Genomic DNA, 19,788 nt, shown 5'->3' with positions numbered 1-19,788 from the left:
TTACTGCGTCGCTGCGTGTGGAGACTGAACGGTCTGCCTGTGCTGTCAGATATCGATGAGTGTGAGGAGACTCCAGACATCTGCGACGGAGGCCAGTGCAGCAACATCCCTGGAGACTATCGCTGCTTGTGTTTCGATGGGTTCATGGCCTCCATGGATATGAGGACCTGTATCGGTAGGCCTATAATTTGAGTGTGAAGCCAACGCTGGCGTCTTGGTCTGTAAATCCGTTTCCCTCTTTTGTGATTTTGTGTCTTTTTCGTCTGCCGCCTTCATTTATTCATTCAGTCTCTGACGTGTTTATAAATATAGATGAGCTCTCTGTGGCTGCCCAGCATCTGTGGGACTTCCACTGTCACTCTCATTTTGTGTCACTCTAATCTCCACGGTGAGAACATTCATGTATAATCTTCATCTGTCCATCTCAGATGTGAACGAGTGCGATCTGAACCCAAACATCTGTCTCCATGGTGACTGTGAGAACACCAAAGGCTCCTTCATCTGCCACTGTCAGATGGGATACTTTGTCAAAAAGGGATCGACGGGCTGCACAGGTACATCAGAGGCCGAGCTGAGCGGCCTGAGCTTCTGTGGGGACTCTCTGAGTCAGCTCGTTCATGCATACAAGAGTTCCCGATCCAGAGTTCAGAAATTATTCATTCAAAGTGAAGACCTGGTCAGAGTTGTCCTTTCCTTAAATAAAGGAGAATTTCACCCGAGTAAACCAACATTATTAGTGCTGCCTGCTTCTTCTTCGTACCGGGCTAGAAAACAAAAGTTCTTTGCTTAACTGAACTCTGAATATTTCCAGATGTTGACGAGTGTGAAATCGGATCCCATAACTGTGACATGCACGCCGCCTGCGTCAACCTTCCCGGAAGCTTCAAATGCCGCTGCCGAGACGGCTGGGTGGGAGATGGCATCAAATGCGTGGGTGAGTGGGTATTACTGTGTAGTTTATGTGGAGGCATCGGGTTCGAAAGAGCATAGAAGGAATTAGAGGTGGGAATCACCAAACATCCCACGATACGATATTATCACAATACTTAACGCACGATACGATATTATTGCAATTTTAAAAAATATTTTGCGATATTCAGATTCTGTCCATAAAGGTAAACTTCATCAATATTAATTTTATCTAATAACAAAGTCTCGCACTCAGTCTTTCTCTCATTTCAGTTTTATTGTTGACAAACTGAACGGTTTGTATTACAGTCTAGTCCAACTTAACTGAGTGCAACCATCTGGTACAATTATAGCTATTCTGAACTATGCAATATGAAAACTATGCAGCCCCTTCAGCAACTGAAGGATTTGAAAGTAAATTAAAACAAAATATAATTTTACATTAAATAAAAAAGTTTTAAACTTAATGAAAATAAAACATGTCTTAAATTAAAAGAAGTAAACTGTCATGTTTATTGCTGCCAAAAACAAGTTAAACACATCTGGACAGTGTCTGGATTCTTGCTCAGAAAAAGGATCAACATGCTCTGAAGTCAGAGCACAAAATCTTTTTTGTAACAAAATATCGATTTCTGCTGTCCCTGCATCGATACATTATTAGCAAACAAAATATCACGATGCTACACAGTATCGATTTTTTTCCCCCACCCCTAGAAGGAATACAATTACCTCATTAAATCCAGAATATGCTGACGTGAAGCTTTCCACTTCTGTCTCCTGCAGATGAAGACGAATGTGCTGCAGAGGACCACAACTGCAATCCCAACGCAGACTGCGTCAACACGCCGGGATCCTACAGGTGCACCTGCAAAGAGGGCTTCAACGGAGATGGCTTTTCATGCTCCGGTAAGACTGTCGGAGCTGTCCCGATTAAAGCCAGCGACTGCGTGTCCAGCGCACAGTAAGTTTTTAACATATCTCTCGCAGACATGGACGAGTGTGCAGACAATGTGAACCTGTGTGAGAACGGCCAGTGTCTGAACGCCCCGGGAGGCTATCGCTGCGAGTGTGAGATGGGCTTCACTCCTACAGAAGATAGCAAGGCCTGCCAAGGTGCTGCTCGCTTTACTCGTTTTCCTTCCAAACAGGTGGTGTCAAAAAGACAAAAACCCAAACTTGTCTCCTCCCCACAGACATCGATGAGTGTAACTTCCAGAACATCTGCGTGTTTGGAACGTGCCAGAACCTTCCAGGGATGTTCCGCTGCGTGTGTGACGATGGCTACGAACTGGACCGCAGTGGAGGAAACTGCACTGGTTTGTGCTTCTGTCTCAGCTCATTAATGGTTTCTTTCATCTGCTTTTTCCATTTATATGAACAAGTTTTCTGATTGCATGTCAACGCAGACATCAACGAGTGTGCGGACCCTGTTAACTGCATCAATGGACTCTGCGTGAACACACCAGGAAGCTACCTGTGCAACTGTCCACCTGACTTTGAGCTCAACCCCACAGGAGTGGGCTGCGTGGGTGAGTCACACTGAGAAATGCAGTTTGTTCTGTGCCGGGATGGGTCACACAGCATAATGAAGTTTAATGTGTTTAACATATCTGTGCGCCGCCCAAAATGTTGCCCGTTTCATTCTTGGACTCGCTGCCGTTCGGTGTCTTTTTCAGACACCCGTGTTGGGAACTGCTTCCTGGATGTCCTCGCCCGCGGCGATGGAGGAATCTCCTGCAGCGCAGAGATCGGAGTGGGTGTGACCCGAGCTTCCTGCTGTTGCTCAGAGGGGGTCGCCTGGGGAAACCCCTGTGAAATGTGCCCCCTGCTCAACTCCAGTATGCACAGACCCACTCGCTTCATTTATGTACAGTGTTTATTTCCAAATGCAAACCTGCATGTGTGTCTCTGTCTCGTCTGCAGCCGACTATAAGACTCTGTGTCCGGGAGGAGAAGGGTTCAGACCCAACCCCATCACGGTCATCCTGGAGGGTAAAACGTTGTTTTCTGTCCTGTGTTTAAAGACAACACGTTGGTGTCACTGATGGATGTAACAAAGCGAATTCTTTTCCAGATATTGACGAGTGCCAGGAGCTTCCAGGCCTCTGCCAGGGTGGAAACTGTGTCAACACATTTGGCAGTTTCCAGTGTGAGTGTCCACCAGGGTACTACCTCAATGAAGAGACTCGCATCTGCGAAGGTGAGAGCTGAAATCACAGTTACACTGAAAATCCTGCCCCTCGTTATAGACACTTCCTGTCAGAGCTACACCAGGGTGTACGTCTGCTGTAACCAAGGAAACATGCACAGATAACCTCAGCTACTCTGAAAACAAACCAATGAGAAACTGCAGTTTAAGAATTGAAATAAGTGAACAGGTGTGAGGAGAAACCTTAGCAGTTATTTTTAAATATTAGTATTAATCACATGTGATATAAACATATGAGGTAAACATGCAGTCGGACCCTGAGCCCCGGGTCATGTGATGATGGAGCGTGTCCTGCCCCTCCTGTCCTTCTTCTTCGTCGCCTGCTGAGGATGTCTGACAACCGTCCTCCTCTTATTAGAGTTCTTTCAGTTGTACGACTGCATTGTTTTTATTTATTGAGTCACTTCCTTTCTTGTTCATCAGATAAACAGTAAAGTCAAGATGTTTTTAATGTGTTTATTTTGTATTCATTTGCTGCCTAAATGCGCGCGCGCGCGCGCGCGCACACACACACACACACACACACACACACACACACACACACACACACACACAACATTCAAGCACAAACACTTACAGTAAATTGAGTTACACAGTAATTACCCAGTAATCCTGTACACAGCCACTCGTCAGTGTTGTTTCTGTTTCTCTTCACGTCCTTAATATGAGTCTCATCACTGTGCCTGTACAATATATGTTAATTACAGAGGCCGGTAGTAACTAATTACATTTACTCAGTTACATTTACTGAGTAACTTTTAGGAAAAATTACTTTAGGAGTAGTTTTACTACATTACACTTTTTAATTTTACTCGAGTAATATTATGATGAAGTATCGCGACTCTTACTCGAGTGAATAATAAACACGTTTGAACCAAAAATGCAGGAGACACAAACCTGCAGTTTGTTAGTGTTACTCCGTCTGCTCCGCCTGTTGGAGATGAAGTTACACCATCACTCTGTTCGAACATGTATTTATATAATTACATCTGTATTACCTTCTCGAAATATTAGTTTAATAATGATTTGGAAACGTCTTTCTGCTGCTTAGATTTATTCTTTTCAGTCTTTAAAATACCAACATTTGCACTAAACATTAAATCAGATGATCAGTTACTCAGTACTCAAGTAGCCTTTTTTACTAAATACTTTTTTACTCTTACTAGAGTAATGTCTTGGAGGCTACTTTGTACTTTTACTTGAGTAAAACTATGTTGAGGTAGTGCTGCTGTCACTGTTTGGCTACTCTGCCCACCTCTGGTTACATTGTTTTCACTTTTACCCCCATTACATGAAATATGTAATTAATACATAATTTGTTATTAATGTTACAAGTAGTGGTGAGAAATGCGGACACATTTTGTAGATAAGTCCATGAAATAGAACATTTTATTAGCTAATGCTGTTGCTAGTAGCTGATATTATTTGTGTATTAAATTATGGAGAAAAAGTAACAAAGTAAAATTGTAACGATAATCAAATGTCCGATCCAGTCTGAAGTAAGCGTGACTCAGATGTCCAGAGCTGATAACGATCGCCCAGCAGCAGGTCTTTGACACGCTGCTCATGCTTTATTTGCAGATATCGATGAGTGCACGACTCACACTGGGATCTGCGGGCCCGGCACCTGCTACAACACTCTGGGCAACTACACTTGTGTGTGTCCGCCTGAGTACATGCAGGTCAATGGAGGAAACAACTGCATGGGTGGGTGGAGCAGATTCGTCCTCGCTGTTGCTTATTTAATGACATGTCCAACAGTGTCAAACCTTTCCTGATGACTACTTTCCTTCTCGTATGGCAGACATGAGAAAGAGCGTGTGCTACCGCAACTTCAACGACACGTGTGAGAACGAGCTGTCCTTCAACATGACCAAGAAGATGTGCTGCTGTGCCTACAACGTGGGAAAAGCTTGGAACAAGCCGTGTGAAGCCTGTCCAACTCCTGCCACCAGTGAGTTCCAACAAAGTCCTCGAAACACGAGCTACAGCCTGTTTCCCATCGCTGATTCTCACTGGATTTCTTTTTCTCCAGCTGAATACCAGCTGCTGTGTGGTAACCAGGCTCCTGGCTTCATTATTGACATCCATACTGGCAAACCAATTGGTAAGTATTACGACATCAAGAGCCCCACCTGCTAATCGTGCATGTTCACTGCTGTGCCTCGTAAATAGACCACGGTGGTGATTTTCTGCAGATATTGACGAGTGCAGGGAGATTCCTGGCATCTGCGCCCATGGAGTGTGCATCAACCAGATTGGGAGCTTCCGATGTGAATGTCCGATGGGCTTCAGCTACAACAACATACTACTGATCTGTGAAGGTAGCACTCAGGCTTTCAGTGGCATTTGGTCTGAAATGTCCTTTGTAATCCTCACACCATCCTCAGTGCGACAGGGGAAGACTCTGTGCACTCGAATTAATACTTTGATAGTTGCTTTTACAGTCACTTCTACCAATATAGTCATTGCTGCCTTTACCAACAAGAGGTGTCTCCTTGTAAAAAAGCACAGTGGCTCTAAGTGGAAGTACCTGCCAGAGCCATCAGTCAGCCAGTCAGCAGCTGTCTGTACTGTATCAGAGCCAAAATGGCGCTGTTGTGTTTCCTGCTGTCCGCGAGCTGACGGCGTGCTCTGACCAGACAGTTACCGAGCCTGTGATTGATGCCCACTGTTTCTCTCCTCCTTCCTCTGGCGTAGATATCGATGAGTGTAACAGCGGGGACAACCTGTGCCAGCGCAACGCCAACTGCATCAACATTCCCGGCAGCTACCGCTGCGAGTGCTCGCAAGGCTTCAAGCTGTCTCCCAGCGGGGCCTGTTTGGGTGAGTCCACACTGTGTGACAGGCTCACAGAGCCATCGTGTAAGGAGTCCAGGGAGACACGAAATGGGTTTAGGTTCATTCAGCTTCTCTATATGTAAAGAAATGTATTTAACCTCCTAGGACCTGCGTCCACATATGTGGACATCACATTTTGGGTTATTTAGGCCAAAATACTCAATTTTGCTCTACAAGGGCCTGAAATCCACTTACGAGGACGTTATGCTGCTACTGTTCTATCAAAATTGTAAATGAATATCCTCATGTGTGGCTCAGATTTTTCTTAAAAACAAAAATAAGGTAAAAAAAAATAAAAATCTGGTAATTCTTTGTTTTTACATTCATCGGGCGCCAATCGGCCCAAATATCAAAGAGACATTTAAAATGCTGCTGTGGAAGAGTTCGGGTCTTAGGAGGTTAAAGATGTCAGTTTAGACTTTGGGAATCTGTCCATGATGATCACAACTAAACTTTTTATCGGTGTGCTACGTTTAGCTGATTTTCTGTTGTCCCGTGTCCACAGACCGTAACGAGTGCCAGGAGATCCCCAACGTGTGCAGCCACGGCGAGTGTATCGACACGCAGGGCAGTTACCGCTGCATCTGCCACAACGGCTTTAAGGCCACAGCTGACCAAACCATGTGCATGGGTGAGCAAACCACAGAGCGCACACTTTATCTGCTCCAACCACACAGAGTGTGGAAATAGAGAAGAACTAAAGAGGAGGAAACAACAACTATTGTGCAAAAACATTTCATTTAGACTTTCAGTTGCTACTTTTAGTGTTTTTCATCAGTGTTGTACAGAGGCCCAGTGTCAGAGGGAAGATTAAATCAGGACAGGAGTTACAATAAACATACAGTTGTGTACATTTGGGCTTAACATGCAGCGTCAACAAGCTACTGGGTCTAAGTTCATCAACAGAGTGGTTCACCGTAATATAAATGCACTTTACGTTGATGTTGTTCTGTGTGTTTCAGACATCGACGAGTGTGAACGGCAGCCGTGCGGTAACGGTACCTGTAAAAACACCGTGGGATCCTACAACTGTCTCTGCTTCCCCGGCTTTGAGCTCACTCACAACAACGACTGCATGGGTACGAATCACTGCTGTTCTCCTCCACAAAGGTCAACGGCAGTTTGGGCTTTGTGTGAAAGGTCAACGGCTTCTTGACAAAGCTGTAGTTGTCATATTATTAAAAGCTGCGCCCTGACAATTTAATAAAAACAAGCTGCCCTTTGCTGCGCTGTGACATTTGCACTGACGTGAAGTAAGATTTAGATGTTCGCCCTGTGTTCTTACTGTTCTTTGGTTTCATGGGGAAATTTGTCAAATTTGTCAAACTGTATTAAACATCTTTGAACTTTTTCCTGAAGGCAGCTTTGTCACAGAGTCTGCATGTTAGGAGGAGAAAATAGGTTTATTCTTTCCAAAATAGGAAGAAATTCAGACGAATCCTAATCTTTGCACCGTTTACCTCACAGATATAGACGAGTGCAGCGCTCTCCAGGGCCAAGTGTGCAGGAATGGACAGTGCATCAACGGACTGGGCTCCTTCCAGTGTCTGTGCCACGAAGGTTATGAGAACACGCCTGATGGGAAGAACTGTGTTGGTGAGTCATCGGCCAAATCCTCAAGAGTAGGAAACCAGGTCGAGGTACGATCAGGACAAAAGTGCCGAGCTGTCACTGGAGAAAGCATCATGCTGTAAGAAATCCGTTTAGACTTGTTGATGCTCACAAAGCAGGATCTAAAAAGTTCTCACAGGGTTTCCAAGTGTCAAGAAAAGTATCGTCAAGACATCCAAAGAGAGCCAGAACGAGGCTGGAAGATAAGGAAGCAAAAGATTTTAAAGACTCTGGAAAGGAAACTAGTGAGAGACGTGTCTAAAGACCCCACAGCAACTACGAGACAATAACTACCACCAAGAAAAGTCGACTTTTGCTGAAGCGACACGATGGGCTGAAGTGTGCTGAGGACAACCTGAGGAAAGATTAGGTCCTTTGAGACAAACGTTCTTTAACCACAGAGACGATGTTTGAGTTGGGATGGGAGTGCTGTGCTGCAGGGAAGCCTCAGTGGTCAGGTTTTGTCTTACAACCAGACGAGGATCCAAAGCATCCTGGTGAAGAACTACTTCCAGATGACCAAAGTGAAGAATAACGAGTGGTCTGAACAAAGGTGTGACGTAACTGGAAGTCTGTGGGATGAACTGAAGACCAAGGTCCACGTCTGAGGACCATCAAATGAGGAAGAGCCCGAGAGATTCTCCGAAGAAGAGCGGGCTCTGATCGCTCAGGAGACGAGTGAGCTGTTATCCAGCTAAAAGGCCTGTTAGCATCAGGCTAATCATTTTGACTCTGGTCATTGTTGTAAAATAACATCTGAAATACTAATACTGCTACTGTATGTTTGGAAAAGCTGTGGTGAAAGTCTCTGGCAGCGTGTGTGACACACACCTGTGTCCGGTTTTCACAGATATCAATGAGTGTGTGAGTCTGCCTGGCACCTGCTCTCCGGGAACCTGTCAGAACCTGGACGGATCCTTCAGATGCATCTGTCCTCCTGGCTACGAGGTGCAAAATGACCAGTGCATAGGTAAGACACGCAAAGAGTGCGCGCAAACATCAGGGAGTCAAAGACAGTCAGGCCGTCTGCTCATGCACACGCTCTTTATGCTCACCTCCAAGATATCGATGAGTGTGTGGATCTCAGCCTCTGCCAGTTTGGGACCTGCACCAACACCCCGGGCAGCTTCCAGTGCTCGTGCCAGCCGGGCTTCGTGCTCTCTGACAACAAACGACGCTGCTACGGTGAGAGAAGCTGTCGAGTACAGTCGAGGCACGTTGATAAACTTGGAGGAGATCTTTGAAAACAAAGCTGACTCTTTATTTCTGCTTTGCCAGATACCAGAGAGAGCTTCTGTTTCACCAAATTCGAGGCAGGCAAGTGCTCGGTCCCCAAAGCCTTCAACACCACCAAGGCCAAGTGCTGTTGCAGCAAGATGCCCGGAGAGGGCTGGGGACTGCCCTGCGAGCTGTGCCCACGAGAAACCGACGGTTTGTGCAACAGAGTCATTATTAAGCTGTTCGAACACACGCAGTAGCATGCTTCAAATATTAAAACCGTCTTTTATGATGTGTCTCCAGCTGCCTTTAACACTCTGTGTCCCTACGGCCACGGAGCCCTGCCTGGACTGGGCGACGCTCGCGAAGGTGAGCGCTGCAACACCGAGCGAAGCGCTTTCATTTGAAGACGAGTGGCGAGAGGCTTCGATGGGTTAACGCTCTGTCCTTCTCTGTAGATTTGAACGAGTGTCTGGATAACCCGGGCATCTGCCAGAACGGCATCTGCATCAACACAGACGGCTCTTTCCGCTGCGAATGCCCCTTTGGATACAACCTGGATTACACTGGCGTTAACTGCATCGGTGAGACGTGCAGAGTTTGCATTTATTTCTCATTAATTCACAAAATCTACGCCGTGTCCGGGTCGTTTTCCGGCCTTGATTTATTCTGGGGTTTAACCTGCTAATGAATGCTTTGAAAATCTACGGTGCAGCATCGATTTTTGCTCAGTTTGAATTCATCTGTCTGCTCTCCGGCCTCTGCAGACACCGACGAGTGCTCGATAGGAAACCCCTGTGGAAATGGAACCTGCACCAATGTGGTGGGAGGATTCGAGTGTTCGTGCGAGGAGGGCTTTGAACCAGGACCCATGATGACCTGTGAAGGTCAGTCATTCAGCAGCACGGTCAAACTGACTCATCAGAGGGCAGTTAATAAAATAACGGCTCCAACCAACTCTCTCCTTCACTGCAGACATCAACGAGTGCTCCCAGAACCCCCTGCTCTGCGCCTTCCGCTGCGTGAACACGTTTGGCTCCTACGAGTGCATGTGTCCCGCTGGCTACGTGCTGCGAGACGACCAGCGCATGTGCAGAGGTGAGCCCGCCACCGCAGATTCCTTATTAAAAGTGCTGCTTTTACTTTGCAGACAGCTCACCTTCCAGCTCCGTGTTCATGTGTGACGAACACAATCGTGTTTCGTGTGTTTTCTAAACGGTGTAACAGGTTTTTTAGTGCTTCAGCTTTAACCTTGGATGACCCCTCTCTCATTCCTCTGAGCAGACCAGGACGAGTGCTCGGAGGGACTGGACGACTGTGACTCCAAAGGCATGACCTGCAAGAACCTCATCGGCACCTTCATGTGCATCTGCCCGCCTGGCATGCAGCGCCGACCGGACGGAGAGGGATGTATGGGTGAGTGACAGTGACCAACACGGGGGGAGATGGAGTTCTCGCACATGCAGCATTGTCCTCTTCACTCGTCTCTGTACCCCTGCAGACCTGAACGAGTGCCGCACCAAGCCCGGCATCTGCAAGAACGGCCGCTGTGTCAACACAGTGGGAAGCTACCGCTGCGAGTGCAACGACGGCTTTGAGCCGAGCTCCACTGGGACCGAGTGTATCGGTGAGACCGCTGCAGCATAAGAGCCTGCTGCGCACGCAGCGCTGGGGTGAACGGTAACTAAAGTGCTGCTTCTTTCCCTCCAGACAACAGAAAGGGCTTCTGTTTCACAGAGGTGCTGCAGACCATGTGCCAGCAGTCATCAACCAACAGGAACAGCGTGACCAAGTCTGAGTGCTGCTGCAACGCAGGTCGGGGCTGGGGGTCGCAGTGCGAGCTTTGCCCGCTGCCTGGCACCATACAGTACAAGAAGATGTGTCCCACTCGGTCCTGGCTACACCACTGATGGCAGAGGTGAGACGCTCAGCGATGAGAAAAGATTTTACTTCTGTTTTTCTGCTTTTAATAATATTTATTTATTATTATCTACAATTCTAACCTGTAAGACTGGAAGAATTAATGTTGGGACACAAAGCGCGCTGACACAGCAGAGCACGAGGCTGATGTTGTGTTTCTCGGCGTGGCTGTCCGTCTTCTGTAACCGCTCATCTCTTCCAGACATCAACGAGTGCCAGGTGATGCCGGATCTGTGTCGTAACGGTCAGTGCATCAACACCATCGGATCCTTCCGCTGTCACTGCAACGTGGGATACAAAGCCGACTTCACAGCAACCTCCTGCGTCGGTACGTCTGCGCTCTGCTTTCCCTGAACATGATAAAGAATGTCTGTGTTCTCACTGTGGTCTTACTTTGTCAGATATGGACGAGTGCGCCCTGTCCCCGAAGCCCTGCAACTTCCTGTGTAAGAACACAGAAGGCAGCTACCTGTGCTCCTGCCCCAGAGGATACAGCCTGCAGCCTGATGGGAAGACCTGCAAAGGTACCCACTGCATCTCTCTGTAGCTGTGTCCGAATCACAAGCTGTTTCTGTTGGTCCTGTTTGTAGCTGCTGTCGTCGCTAAGTTCTGTTTATTGAACTAAAGTCGAAGGTTATAATTCAACGTAACAAACATATTATAAGTATTAGTTTTATGGCTTTGAGGCGTCTGTACCCCCCCGGTGAGCAATGACAGTACTGCATCATTTACAATAAACACAGATGATTATATAATTACATTTTAATAACCCCGAAATGTTCCTGACTAAATATGTCAACGATATTTAAGTTGTGTAGTATTTGTGACTGTATCAGCTCACTGACAGGAAAGAGTTCAAACCTAAACAAACACATCAATAATCAAATGATGAAACTCAGATCTGGTTTAGCACAGTTGTAATGTTTCACTGGGCCTCCAAATGTTTCCTGATTTGCGCTGCAAACAAACAGATTCTTAAACTATGGAAAAAGCTTTTCCAACCGCTGTGATTTTTTTCCTCTCTGAAGATCTGGACGAGTGCGCGACCAAGCAGCACAACTGCCAGTTCCTCTGTGTTAACACCGTTGGGGGCTTCACCTGTAAGTGCCCCGCTGGCTTCTCTCAGCACCAGACCGCCTGCATTGGTGAGTGCAAAAGAAAAAGGAAACCAGATCAACCTGAAACCGGTTAAATATGAGACGCGTGTTTTTACACTTCACGGGTGCAGAAACACTTTTTCAATGTTTCTTAAATGTTGCCAGACAACAACGAGTGCACCGCTCAGAGCAGCGTGTGCGGTTCCCGGGCCTCGTGTATCAACACGCCTGGTAGCTTCAACTGTGAATGCTCCAAAGGGTTCTCCTTGGACACGACGGGCTTTGAGTGTGAAGGTAAGGTGTCCTTTACAGTCAGAGACCAACGAGTGTTTCTGCTGAGATGAGCAGGCTGCAGCGGGATCCAGAATTGTTCTTGCACTGATTCGTGTCACTAAGTGAGAAGTTTTCATGTTTTTCAGATGTGGATGAATGTAGCAGCAACCACCGCTGTCAGCACGGCTGCCAGAACATGCTGGGAGGCTACCGCTGTGGCTGTCCTCAGGGCTACGTCCAGCACTACCAGTGGAACCAGTGTGTGGGTGAGTAGCCTGACCCAGAGTCTGTCAGCGTCTTGTTCAGGGCAGTAAGCAGAGACCAGATAGAGGAGCTAGTGATTTTAGTTTTTAATGAAACTATAGATTCATATTTATAATAATAAGACAAGCTGGAGCAAAAAATGATTTAGATAATACAGAAATATCCGGCTGTTTGAGAGCTCTGTGTGCTTTGAAGTATCTTTATTTATTTTGTAATAAGTGTTGTCATAATCAAAATATTCAATTCAGCTTTATTTACACAGCACCAAATCACAACAGTCGCCTCAAGGTGCTTCATACTGTAAGGTCGACCCTACAATAACACAGAGACACCCCAACAATCACATGACCCCCTTTGAACCAGCACTTGGTGACAGTGGGGAGGAAAAACTCCCTTTTAACAGGAAGAAACCTCCGACTGAACCGGGCTCAGGGAGGGGCGGGGCCATCTGACACTGTACCTGCATCATTATTCAAAAATGTCTTCCAGTCTATTGGCCCATGTGTGCTCACTTTAATCAACTCTTCACTGGCGTCTGGTATAGTTCCGGTTTATTTTAAAAGCGCTGCTATTCTCCCACGTTTAAAACAACCTGAGCTTGACCCCTGTGTTTGGAGCAGCTACAGACCAATCTCCAAGTTACCGTTAATCGCTAAGCTTCTAGAAAAGGTTGTGGCTCAGCAGCTTATGGCAGCTCCTGATAAACATGGCATTTACGATAAGTTTCAGTCCGGTTTGCGTCGATTTCACTCCATGGAGACAGCTCTTCTTAGGGTCTCTAGTGATATCTTGATGAATGATGATGCAGGAAAATGCTCTGTTCTACTCATGTTGGACCTCACATCAGCTTCTGACACAGCTGACCATCACGTCCTCATTGAAAGGCTGAAATATTGTGTTGGTGTATCTGGAACTGCATTAGAGTGGTTTCCTCTTATCTCCATCACCGATCCTTTTCTGTGGCAGTCTCCGATTTTAGGTCATCCTCTACCTCCCTTACCTATGGTGTCCCTCAAGGGTCAGTTTTGGGGCCTTTATTGTTTCTAATATGTCTTCTCCCCCTCCAGCATATAATGGGCTCTTTTGAGGACATGTCTTATCACTGTTATGCTAATGATATTCAGTTGTACGTTTCTTTTAAGCCCGAGGATTCATCTAAGCTTCAGCGTCTGAATGATTGCTTAGATTCGATCAAACGTTGGATGGCTGCAAATTTCCTCCAACTCAACGAGGGGAAAACCGAAGTCCTCGTATGCGCCCCTGATAGGTTTCTATCGCAGATAGTGAAAGCCCTCGGTCCTCTCTCACTCTGTGTTAAATCCTCTATCAGGAATCTGACTCGAGTCTCACATTGGATGGGCATGTGAAATCTCTGGTTCGGTCTTGTTTTTATCATTTAAGAAATGTGGCTAAGCTGAGCCCGATGTTATCTCGCTCTGAACTGGAGATTGCTATACGTGCATTTATTTCGTCACGCTTGGATTATTGTAATTCGCTGTTTATGTGTCTAAGCAAAGGTTCTCTGGATCGTCTGCAGGTTGTGCAAAACGCTGCAGCGCGGCTTTTGACTAATTCCTGCAAGTACTCACATGTGACACCGTTGTTGTCTCAGCTACACTGGCTTCCTGTTGAATTTAGAGTCAAGATCCTGGTCTTGACCTACAGAGCTGTGCACAGACTGGCACCAGCCTACATCTCTGATCTGCTACAGCCCGATGTCCCAGCAGGTCCCTGAGGTCATCTGATCAGGGCTTACTTGCTATAAAAAAATACTAAGAGGAGGACTGAGGGTGACAGAGCTTTTGTCACTGTGGCCCCCAGACTGTGGACTCTCCCCCCCAACATTAACTGTGGACGCAGCAGCTGTTTTTAAAAAAACAACTCAAAACTCACCTTTTTAAAACTGCTTTTGGTTCATTTTTTGCCGGTTTTATTTTGTCTTTTTTAAATCTTTTTGTGACTTGTAATCTTATGTGCAGCACTTTGTGATTCTGTCCTGAAAGGATAAATAAAAATGTTATTTATTTTATCATCTGCTGCCACAAATAAATACATTTCCTTTTTTCCTATTAGAGCGTCTGTGCGGGCCTTTAGTGCAACATTTCAGTGTTTTCTGCATCCTCTGCTGTTCATTCATTGATAAACAACAGAAATGTTTTAATACACACCTACCGGCCACTGGACCTGCTTTGAGTCTTCATGACAGCTCTCTGTAAACCCTAGAAGTCCCAGCAGTTTCTGAAACACCAGCCTCTCTGCCTCCAACAGACATACACCCTTACCTACATGTTTACATGCCTAAATGCTTCAGGTCACTACCATGTAACTAGCTGGTGAGATATCTGTGTTAACTAGCAGTTCAGCTGGTTAACACAGGTGGTCAGCGAGTGCATAAGAAGTTAAGAACTTCCTCTCTTCTTTCACCGCAGATGAGAACGAGTGTCAGGGAGCGTCGGTTTGCGGCTCGGCCTCCTGCTACAACACGCTGGGCAGCTACAAGTGCGTGTGTCCCTCTGGCTTTGACTTTGATCAGGGTGCCGGTGGCTGCCAAGATGTGAACGAGTGCACCACGTCCACGTCCACAAACCCCTGCATCTATGGCTGCTCCAACACTGATGGAGGCTACCTGTGTGGCTGTCCTGGAGGTTTCTACAGAGCAGGACAGGGGTGAGGGGCTCACATTTCACCTAAACATTTTTCCCGATGCTGATCGTGAAACGAATTTTCTCTGCGCACACGCTGAACTTTGCTGATGTGCTTGTCTCCACCCAGTCACTGCATAACCGGCTCAGGCTTCCCAGGCCAGTACGTCGAGGGTGAGGATGAAGACAGCCTGTCTCCCGAGGCCTGCTACGAATGTAAGATCAACGGAGGAGGAAAGAATGGACGACACAAGCGCGATGCTGATGAGAATGAGCTCAGTCAGGTATATTTGTTGCTCCTTCTGGTTTCAGGTTGAACTTTCTTAGATTATGAGAACTGACAGCCATCCTCTGCATCCTCGCTCCCCCTGCAGGAAGCAGCAGTCAGCATGGCCAGTGTGGACACGCAGGCCTCCATCCCTGTTAACATCTCTCTGGCCTCCTTGCTCAACAAGGAGCCTCTGCTCGAGCTTCTGCCCGCCCTGCAGCCCCTGGAGCACCACGTCCGTTACGTCATAACCCACGGCAACGCCGACGAACATTTCCACCTGCTGGAACGCCGCGACGGAAAGAGCGTGCTCCGACTCGGCAAGAAGCCGCCTCCACCTGGATCTTACCGGCTGGAGATTGCCAGCCTTCGGCTGTTTGGGCCCCGAAAACTGCACCAACTAGAAAAGCAGCATGACATTGACTACCTACAAGGGGAGATAGGTGACGCCCTGCGCATCAAGCTCCACGTCCACCTGCACTGAGCTCAGAGTGCCATCCTGCTCTGGACTGATCTCTAAAGCCTTTTAACCTTTTATCCAGTAACTCCTACACAGAGTCCCCCTACAGGACCCCCTCACCGACGGGGAAATCGAGGGCTACGAAAGACTGAGTCAGCTCTACCACCACCACCTTGTTAATGTTCAATTTATTCTGTGTTCTTGTTTTGTGTTTTTGTTCTTTTGTTTTCCCCTCCACTCCTACCCGCCCCAGCGCTCGTTCTCCACCCGGAGACCCAGCGGAGGAGACGCAGAGAGGTGTCTTTGTGCTTGGACCACGGCCACCTCCACCCAAACAAAAGCAGACAGGAGGCTCACGAGTCCATGAAGCACTTTTGTAGATGAGACACAAACAAACCTTTAATTAGAAGTGAAGTGCTGAGAACTGCGTTTAGACGAGTATTTAAATCACAGGCAGCATCTACAGACGTCATTGTGTTTAGTAGCGTCGAGTAAAATAAGGTTGAAGATAAGCGTGCCACTCTGGTCTAAGAACAAGCTCCCTTCTCTGTGATCTTGGGCCCCTCACGTATCCTAGTAAGTCATTTATTGTATTTGTGCTGTTCAGAAACACAAAGGACTGCAACGTTCGCTCTCTGTTTGATATCCAACGAGTCTTTAGAAAACAGCAAGCTCTCCTCTCGTGTGCCTGACGTTGGTCCTGCGTGTTTGCGCGTGTGTGTTGTCACGTTCGGTTACCTCAGTACTTCTCAACACCATGCTGTGATGCTAACTTTCAAACAAAAGAGGGTGCTAATGTCCCTCAGCATCCAGCGTGAGCAGGGAATGCAGCAGCTCGGAGACTTTAAAGAAGATAAATACCTGATCTGACCTGATCTAAGCTTTCAGTGATTTTGACTTCACTGATTCAGGACCTGTGAGCCTTCATGTAACCAACAGTCTTCCTACCAGTGTTGGCTGTCAGAGCCTTGCAGCTTCTTTACTACAGTCACACATTTAATGACATTAAGCTGACTTTATCTGCCTTGTTTGGCTTCACCGTGAGCTCGGTGTCTGAGGACTGAGCCGTATTTACGTGCACTGCAGCCCCGAGGACACAGACGTCCATTTCACTTGAACTCGAGAGCATCTGTTGAATTCACCAAACGGGCGTCGCTCTCGCCTTCTTGCACGCTCTACACAGACGGCACCGTCCAACGCAAACTGAGCATCTCCAGAAGCCAGAACCATCTCCTGCCGCGTGGGACGTCGTACCAACCCCGTCCTCCCGACGCTTCCCAGAATTCATGTGTGAAAACAGCTGAAGGGACGTACACGTGAATGCAGTAGCAGCCTCAAAGGTACACGACATGCTAAGCTGTAACTAACAGCAGTGCTTTACAGAGTAAGGGCTTGCACATTAGAACGCAAAACCTCACAAAAACAAGAATATGCTTCAGGTCATACATCCTTTGTCATGATTTTTTTCCTCCTGAGGGGAAAAAGGTGCTACATGATACCAAACGCTGTAGAAGAAGCGCAGTCTGTTGTTTTTAACCAGGTTTTATTGCGGTTGTCTCCGTCTTTTGTCTCAGTGCTGATAAACCAATATTATTATTATTAAACTTGCTTCTTGAAGATTTAATTGTATATTTTTAAGTGAAATGTAGATTTTTTTTTAAATGTCACAGCTGCCAGACCAAATACTCAGATTGACCAAAAGCGAGCATGCGCTTGGTCACCACTGACTGACGCGTTAAGGCTGCTGCAGTCAGATCAGTCTTTGAGACGATCAGGAGCTCTTTTATCACAACAAGTAGGGAAGCTTACACTGTGCGTACAACGATCGAGGCCGACGTGCCACCGTGCTCGGACCTGTGGTGCTAAATGCTAATCCTTCTCTTTGAACACTTGAGGCATTTCATCGAAGACGACGTTTCTAACACATAACCACGTTCTAACCCGGGAACCTTTGTATACTTTGTATCTTTATTCTCATTTTGTATTTTGTTGTTTTTTTAAACTTGCCACTATGTTTTTGAAAGGGCACCGTGTTGCCTGTGCTTACTGTATCTCAGCTCCAGCGTCAGACTTGAATATCGTCATCATCGTCGAGGTATCCTGTGCTTAACGAAAGTAGCATTTGTCACACCTGTTGATCCCAGAGTTTAACTGAAAGCTGATATGACAATCATCCAGTCACACAGCATCTACAAGATGAGGATCACGCAATAAAGCAGCCATCGCGGGACATCCTGTGACATCATCTCTGAAAACCAAAGATTTATGACACCAAAGGGCAGTCTGTAAAACTTAGAGTCCTTCCTATTATATTGTAAACCTTTGTCCACTGACATAAATGGCAATAAAGTATTGTGGGTTATATTTTTAAGTTGTGTATTCTTGGTACTGCGTCTTTGTGCAGAACGCATACGATAGAGTGCTAAAAGAGGAACTGAGGCATGAGGTGTGACAGGTGGCTGAACTAACATCAGTGATCTGCTCTGACCCCCGTGGTGTTTATGATGGCGACGGACAGGCTGACAGATGAAGTCAGGGAGGAGTCTCCGTGGACTGATCTGTAGCGAGATCAGGCGGAGGAGAGCCTGGAGAGGTGGGGGTGTGCTCTGGGGAGAAGAGGAATGAAAGCGTGCGTGTAACAATGAAGATGGAAGCAGGAGGAGTTCAAATACCTGGAGGTCAGCTATCCGACACTGCACGAGAGAGGTGAAGGCGAGAGTGGAGGCAGGGTGGACCGGCTGGAGATGAGCGTGTGGGGTTTGGAGACAAGGTTAGAGAAGCTGAGAGGGTTCGGACATGTCCAGAGGGACAGCGCAAATACTGGACAAAGAGGAAGGCCACAGAAGAGGGTCATGATGTAGTGAGAACATGCAGAGATCATTAGCTGGGGCAAGAAAAACACTAGATTTATTATCTGCACTTCAAAATAATACATTTTTAAAAAAGGTCCAGCGGGCCTCGGTGCACGAAACAGCTGCTTCTCTCGTCTCCTTTTAAGGCCTCGTTTCATTGAAGACAACTTTCCTCTGATTGGCTGCTCCTCGTAAACAGAAGATTTAAAAGGAGCCGAGTCTGTAAATGCCCACAGCAAAAGTGACACGAGGAGACTTTAACTAGCAGTCCTTTTATTTCATTTCAAACATGAACAACATGGACTACACACACAGTCCAGCATCAGTGGAAGTTATATAAGAGTACTTGAAGAAGAAAATCATAGTTTTTCACTGTTTCACTCCAGCGTATCAAAAACAAAGCGTATAGTCAGAAAAATATTGAATTACAAAACTCAAAAAAGCAAAGTGTTTTCCTTTGCCTCCTAAGACTGGGCTGCAGGACTAGCTCAAAGTTCTAGAGTCTAAAGGTTGACACAGTAAGAGGAAGAGAGAAAAGGATAGCAAAAAGGAGACTCCAAAACCTGAGTCGAGAATAGAAAAATAAAGCTTTGTTTCGCCTAAAGGTTGCCGTTTGCCTCATCAACACGCTCAGCAGGCTGACTACAGCAAAGGACACGACCGGGTAACACAAACTCTACTCGCAGTAATACGGGATTATATAGTTTCAGTATGGCTTCTCAGTTACAGACACAGACAAAACATACACGGACAAGATTTTTATAGTGCCACAAACGACCTGCTTGGGCCTTAAAAGCATCTGGAACTGTTCGGTGTAAGCAGTCAGAATAAGCACGATAAAGGTGAGTGTTTGTGCTCCTCGCCAAGCACTGAAAGGTCACGCACTTCGTGACGGGCTTCGGTTCATTAAAGGGGCATCTGCTTAAATGTAAACTCCTTCAGCTAAGCTCTGGCTGTGTTTATTAGGGGTGCAACGATACTCGTATCGATATTGAACCGTTCGATACAGTGCTTCCGGTTCGGTACGCATATGTATTGAACAATACAAAATGTTTAATTTATTTTATCAACTTTTCTTCTGACGATGCTGTCTGTGTTGAGAGCTCAGTGGATCTGCGCTCGACTACTCCGCCTAGGCTGCACTGTCGAGCGCAGATCCACTGAGCGCAGCACAAGCTAGCAAGACAGAAGCTAAGCTCCTTGCAACATGGCAAATTGAACCTC

The 19,788-nt window shown here is 46.6% G+C and overlaps 1 protein-coding gene across 1 annotated transcript in view; it reads left to right on the top strand.

The window, feature by feature from the left end:
- fbn2b (fibrillin 2b) overlaps positions 1 to 18,083 on the top strand; it is a 65,116-nt gene extending 47,033 nt beyond the window's left edge. The window contains 37 exon segments of the mRNA XM_040052782.1: positions 50 to 175; positions 429 to 554; positions 812 to 934; positions 1,693 to 1,815; positions 1,897 to 2,022; positions 2,103 to 2,225; positions 2,316 to 2,438; positions 2,586 to 2,747; positions 2,833 to 2,901; positions 2,984 to 3,109; positions 4,700 to 4,825; positions 4,923 to 5,072; positions 5,154 to 5,225; positions 5,317 to 5,442; positions 5,819 to 5,944; positions 6,465 to 6,590; positions 6,922 to 7,038; positions 7,427 to 7,555; positions 8,421 to 8,540; positions 8,633 to 8,755; positions 8,849 to 9,001; positions 9,092 to 9,157; positions 9,247 to 9,372; positions 9,556 to 9,675; positions 9,764 to 9,886; positions 10,073 to 10,204; positions 10,290 to 10,415; positions 10,499 to 10,677; positions 10,679 to 10,706; positions 10,911 to 11,036; positions 11,110 to 11,232; positions 11,737 to 11,853; positions 11,971 to 12,099; positions 12,225 to 12,344; positions 14,772 to 15,009; positions 15,115 to 15,268; positions 15,359 to 18,083. Coding sequence (XP_039908716.1) covers positions 50 to 175; positions 429 to 554; positions 812 to 934; positions 1,693 to 1,815; positions 1,897 to 2,022; positions 2,103 to 2,225; positions 2,316 to 2,438; positions 2,586 to 2,747; positions 2,833 to 2,901; positions 2,984 to 3,109; positions 4,700 to 4,825; positions 4,923 to 5,072; positions 5,154 to 5,225; positions 5,317 to 5,442; positions 5,819 to 5,944; positions 6,465 to 6,590; positions 6,922 to 7,038; positions 7,427 to 7,555; positions 8,421 to 8,540; positions 8,633 to 8,755; positions 8,849 to 9,001; positions 9,092 to 9,157; positions 9,247 to 9,372; positions 9,556 to 9,675; positions 9,764 to 9,886; positions 10,073 to 10,204; positions 10,290 to 10,415; positions 10,499 to 10,677; positions 10,679 to 10,706; positions 10,911 to 11,036; positions 11,110 to 11,232; positions 11,737 to 11,853; positions 11,971 to 12,099; positions 12,225 to 12,344; positions 14,772 to 15,009; positions 15,115 to 15,268; positions 15,359 to 15,736 — 4,880 coding nt within the window. The 3' untranslated portion in view covers positions 15,737 to 18,083.
- The last annotated feature ends 1,705 nt before the right edge of the window (positions 18,084 to 19,788 follow it).

This window comes from Simochromis diagramma, unplaced genomic scaffold, assembly GCF_900408965.1.
Source record: "Simochromis diagramma unplaced genomic scaffold, fSimDia1.1 OVJJ01000419.1, whole genome shotgun sequence".
NCBI classification, from domain to species: domain Eukaryota; kingdom Metazoa; phylum Chordata; class Actinopteri; order Cichliformes; family Cichlidae; genus Simochromis; species Simochromis diagramma.
The sequence above is the reverse complement of the archived record's forward strand: the minus strand, read 5'-3'. Positions and strand labels throughout refer to the sequence as shown.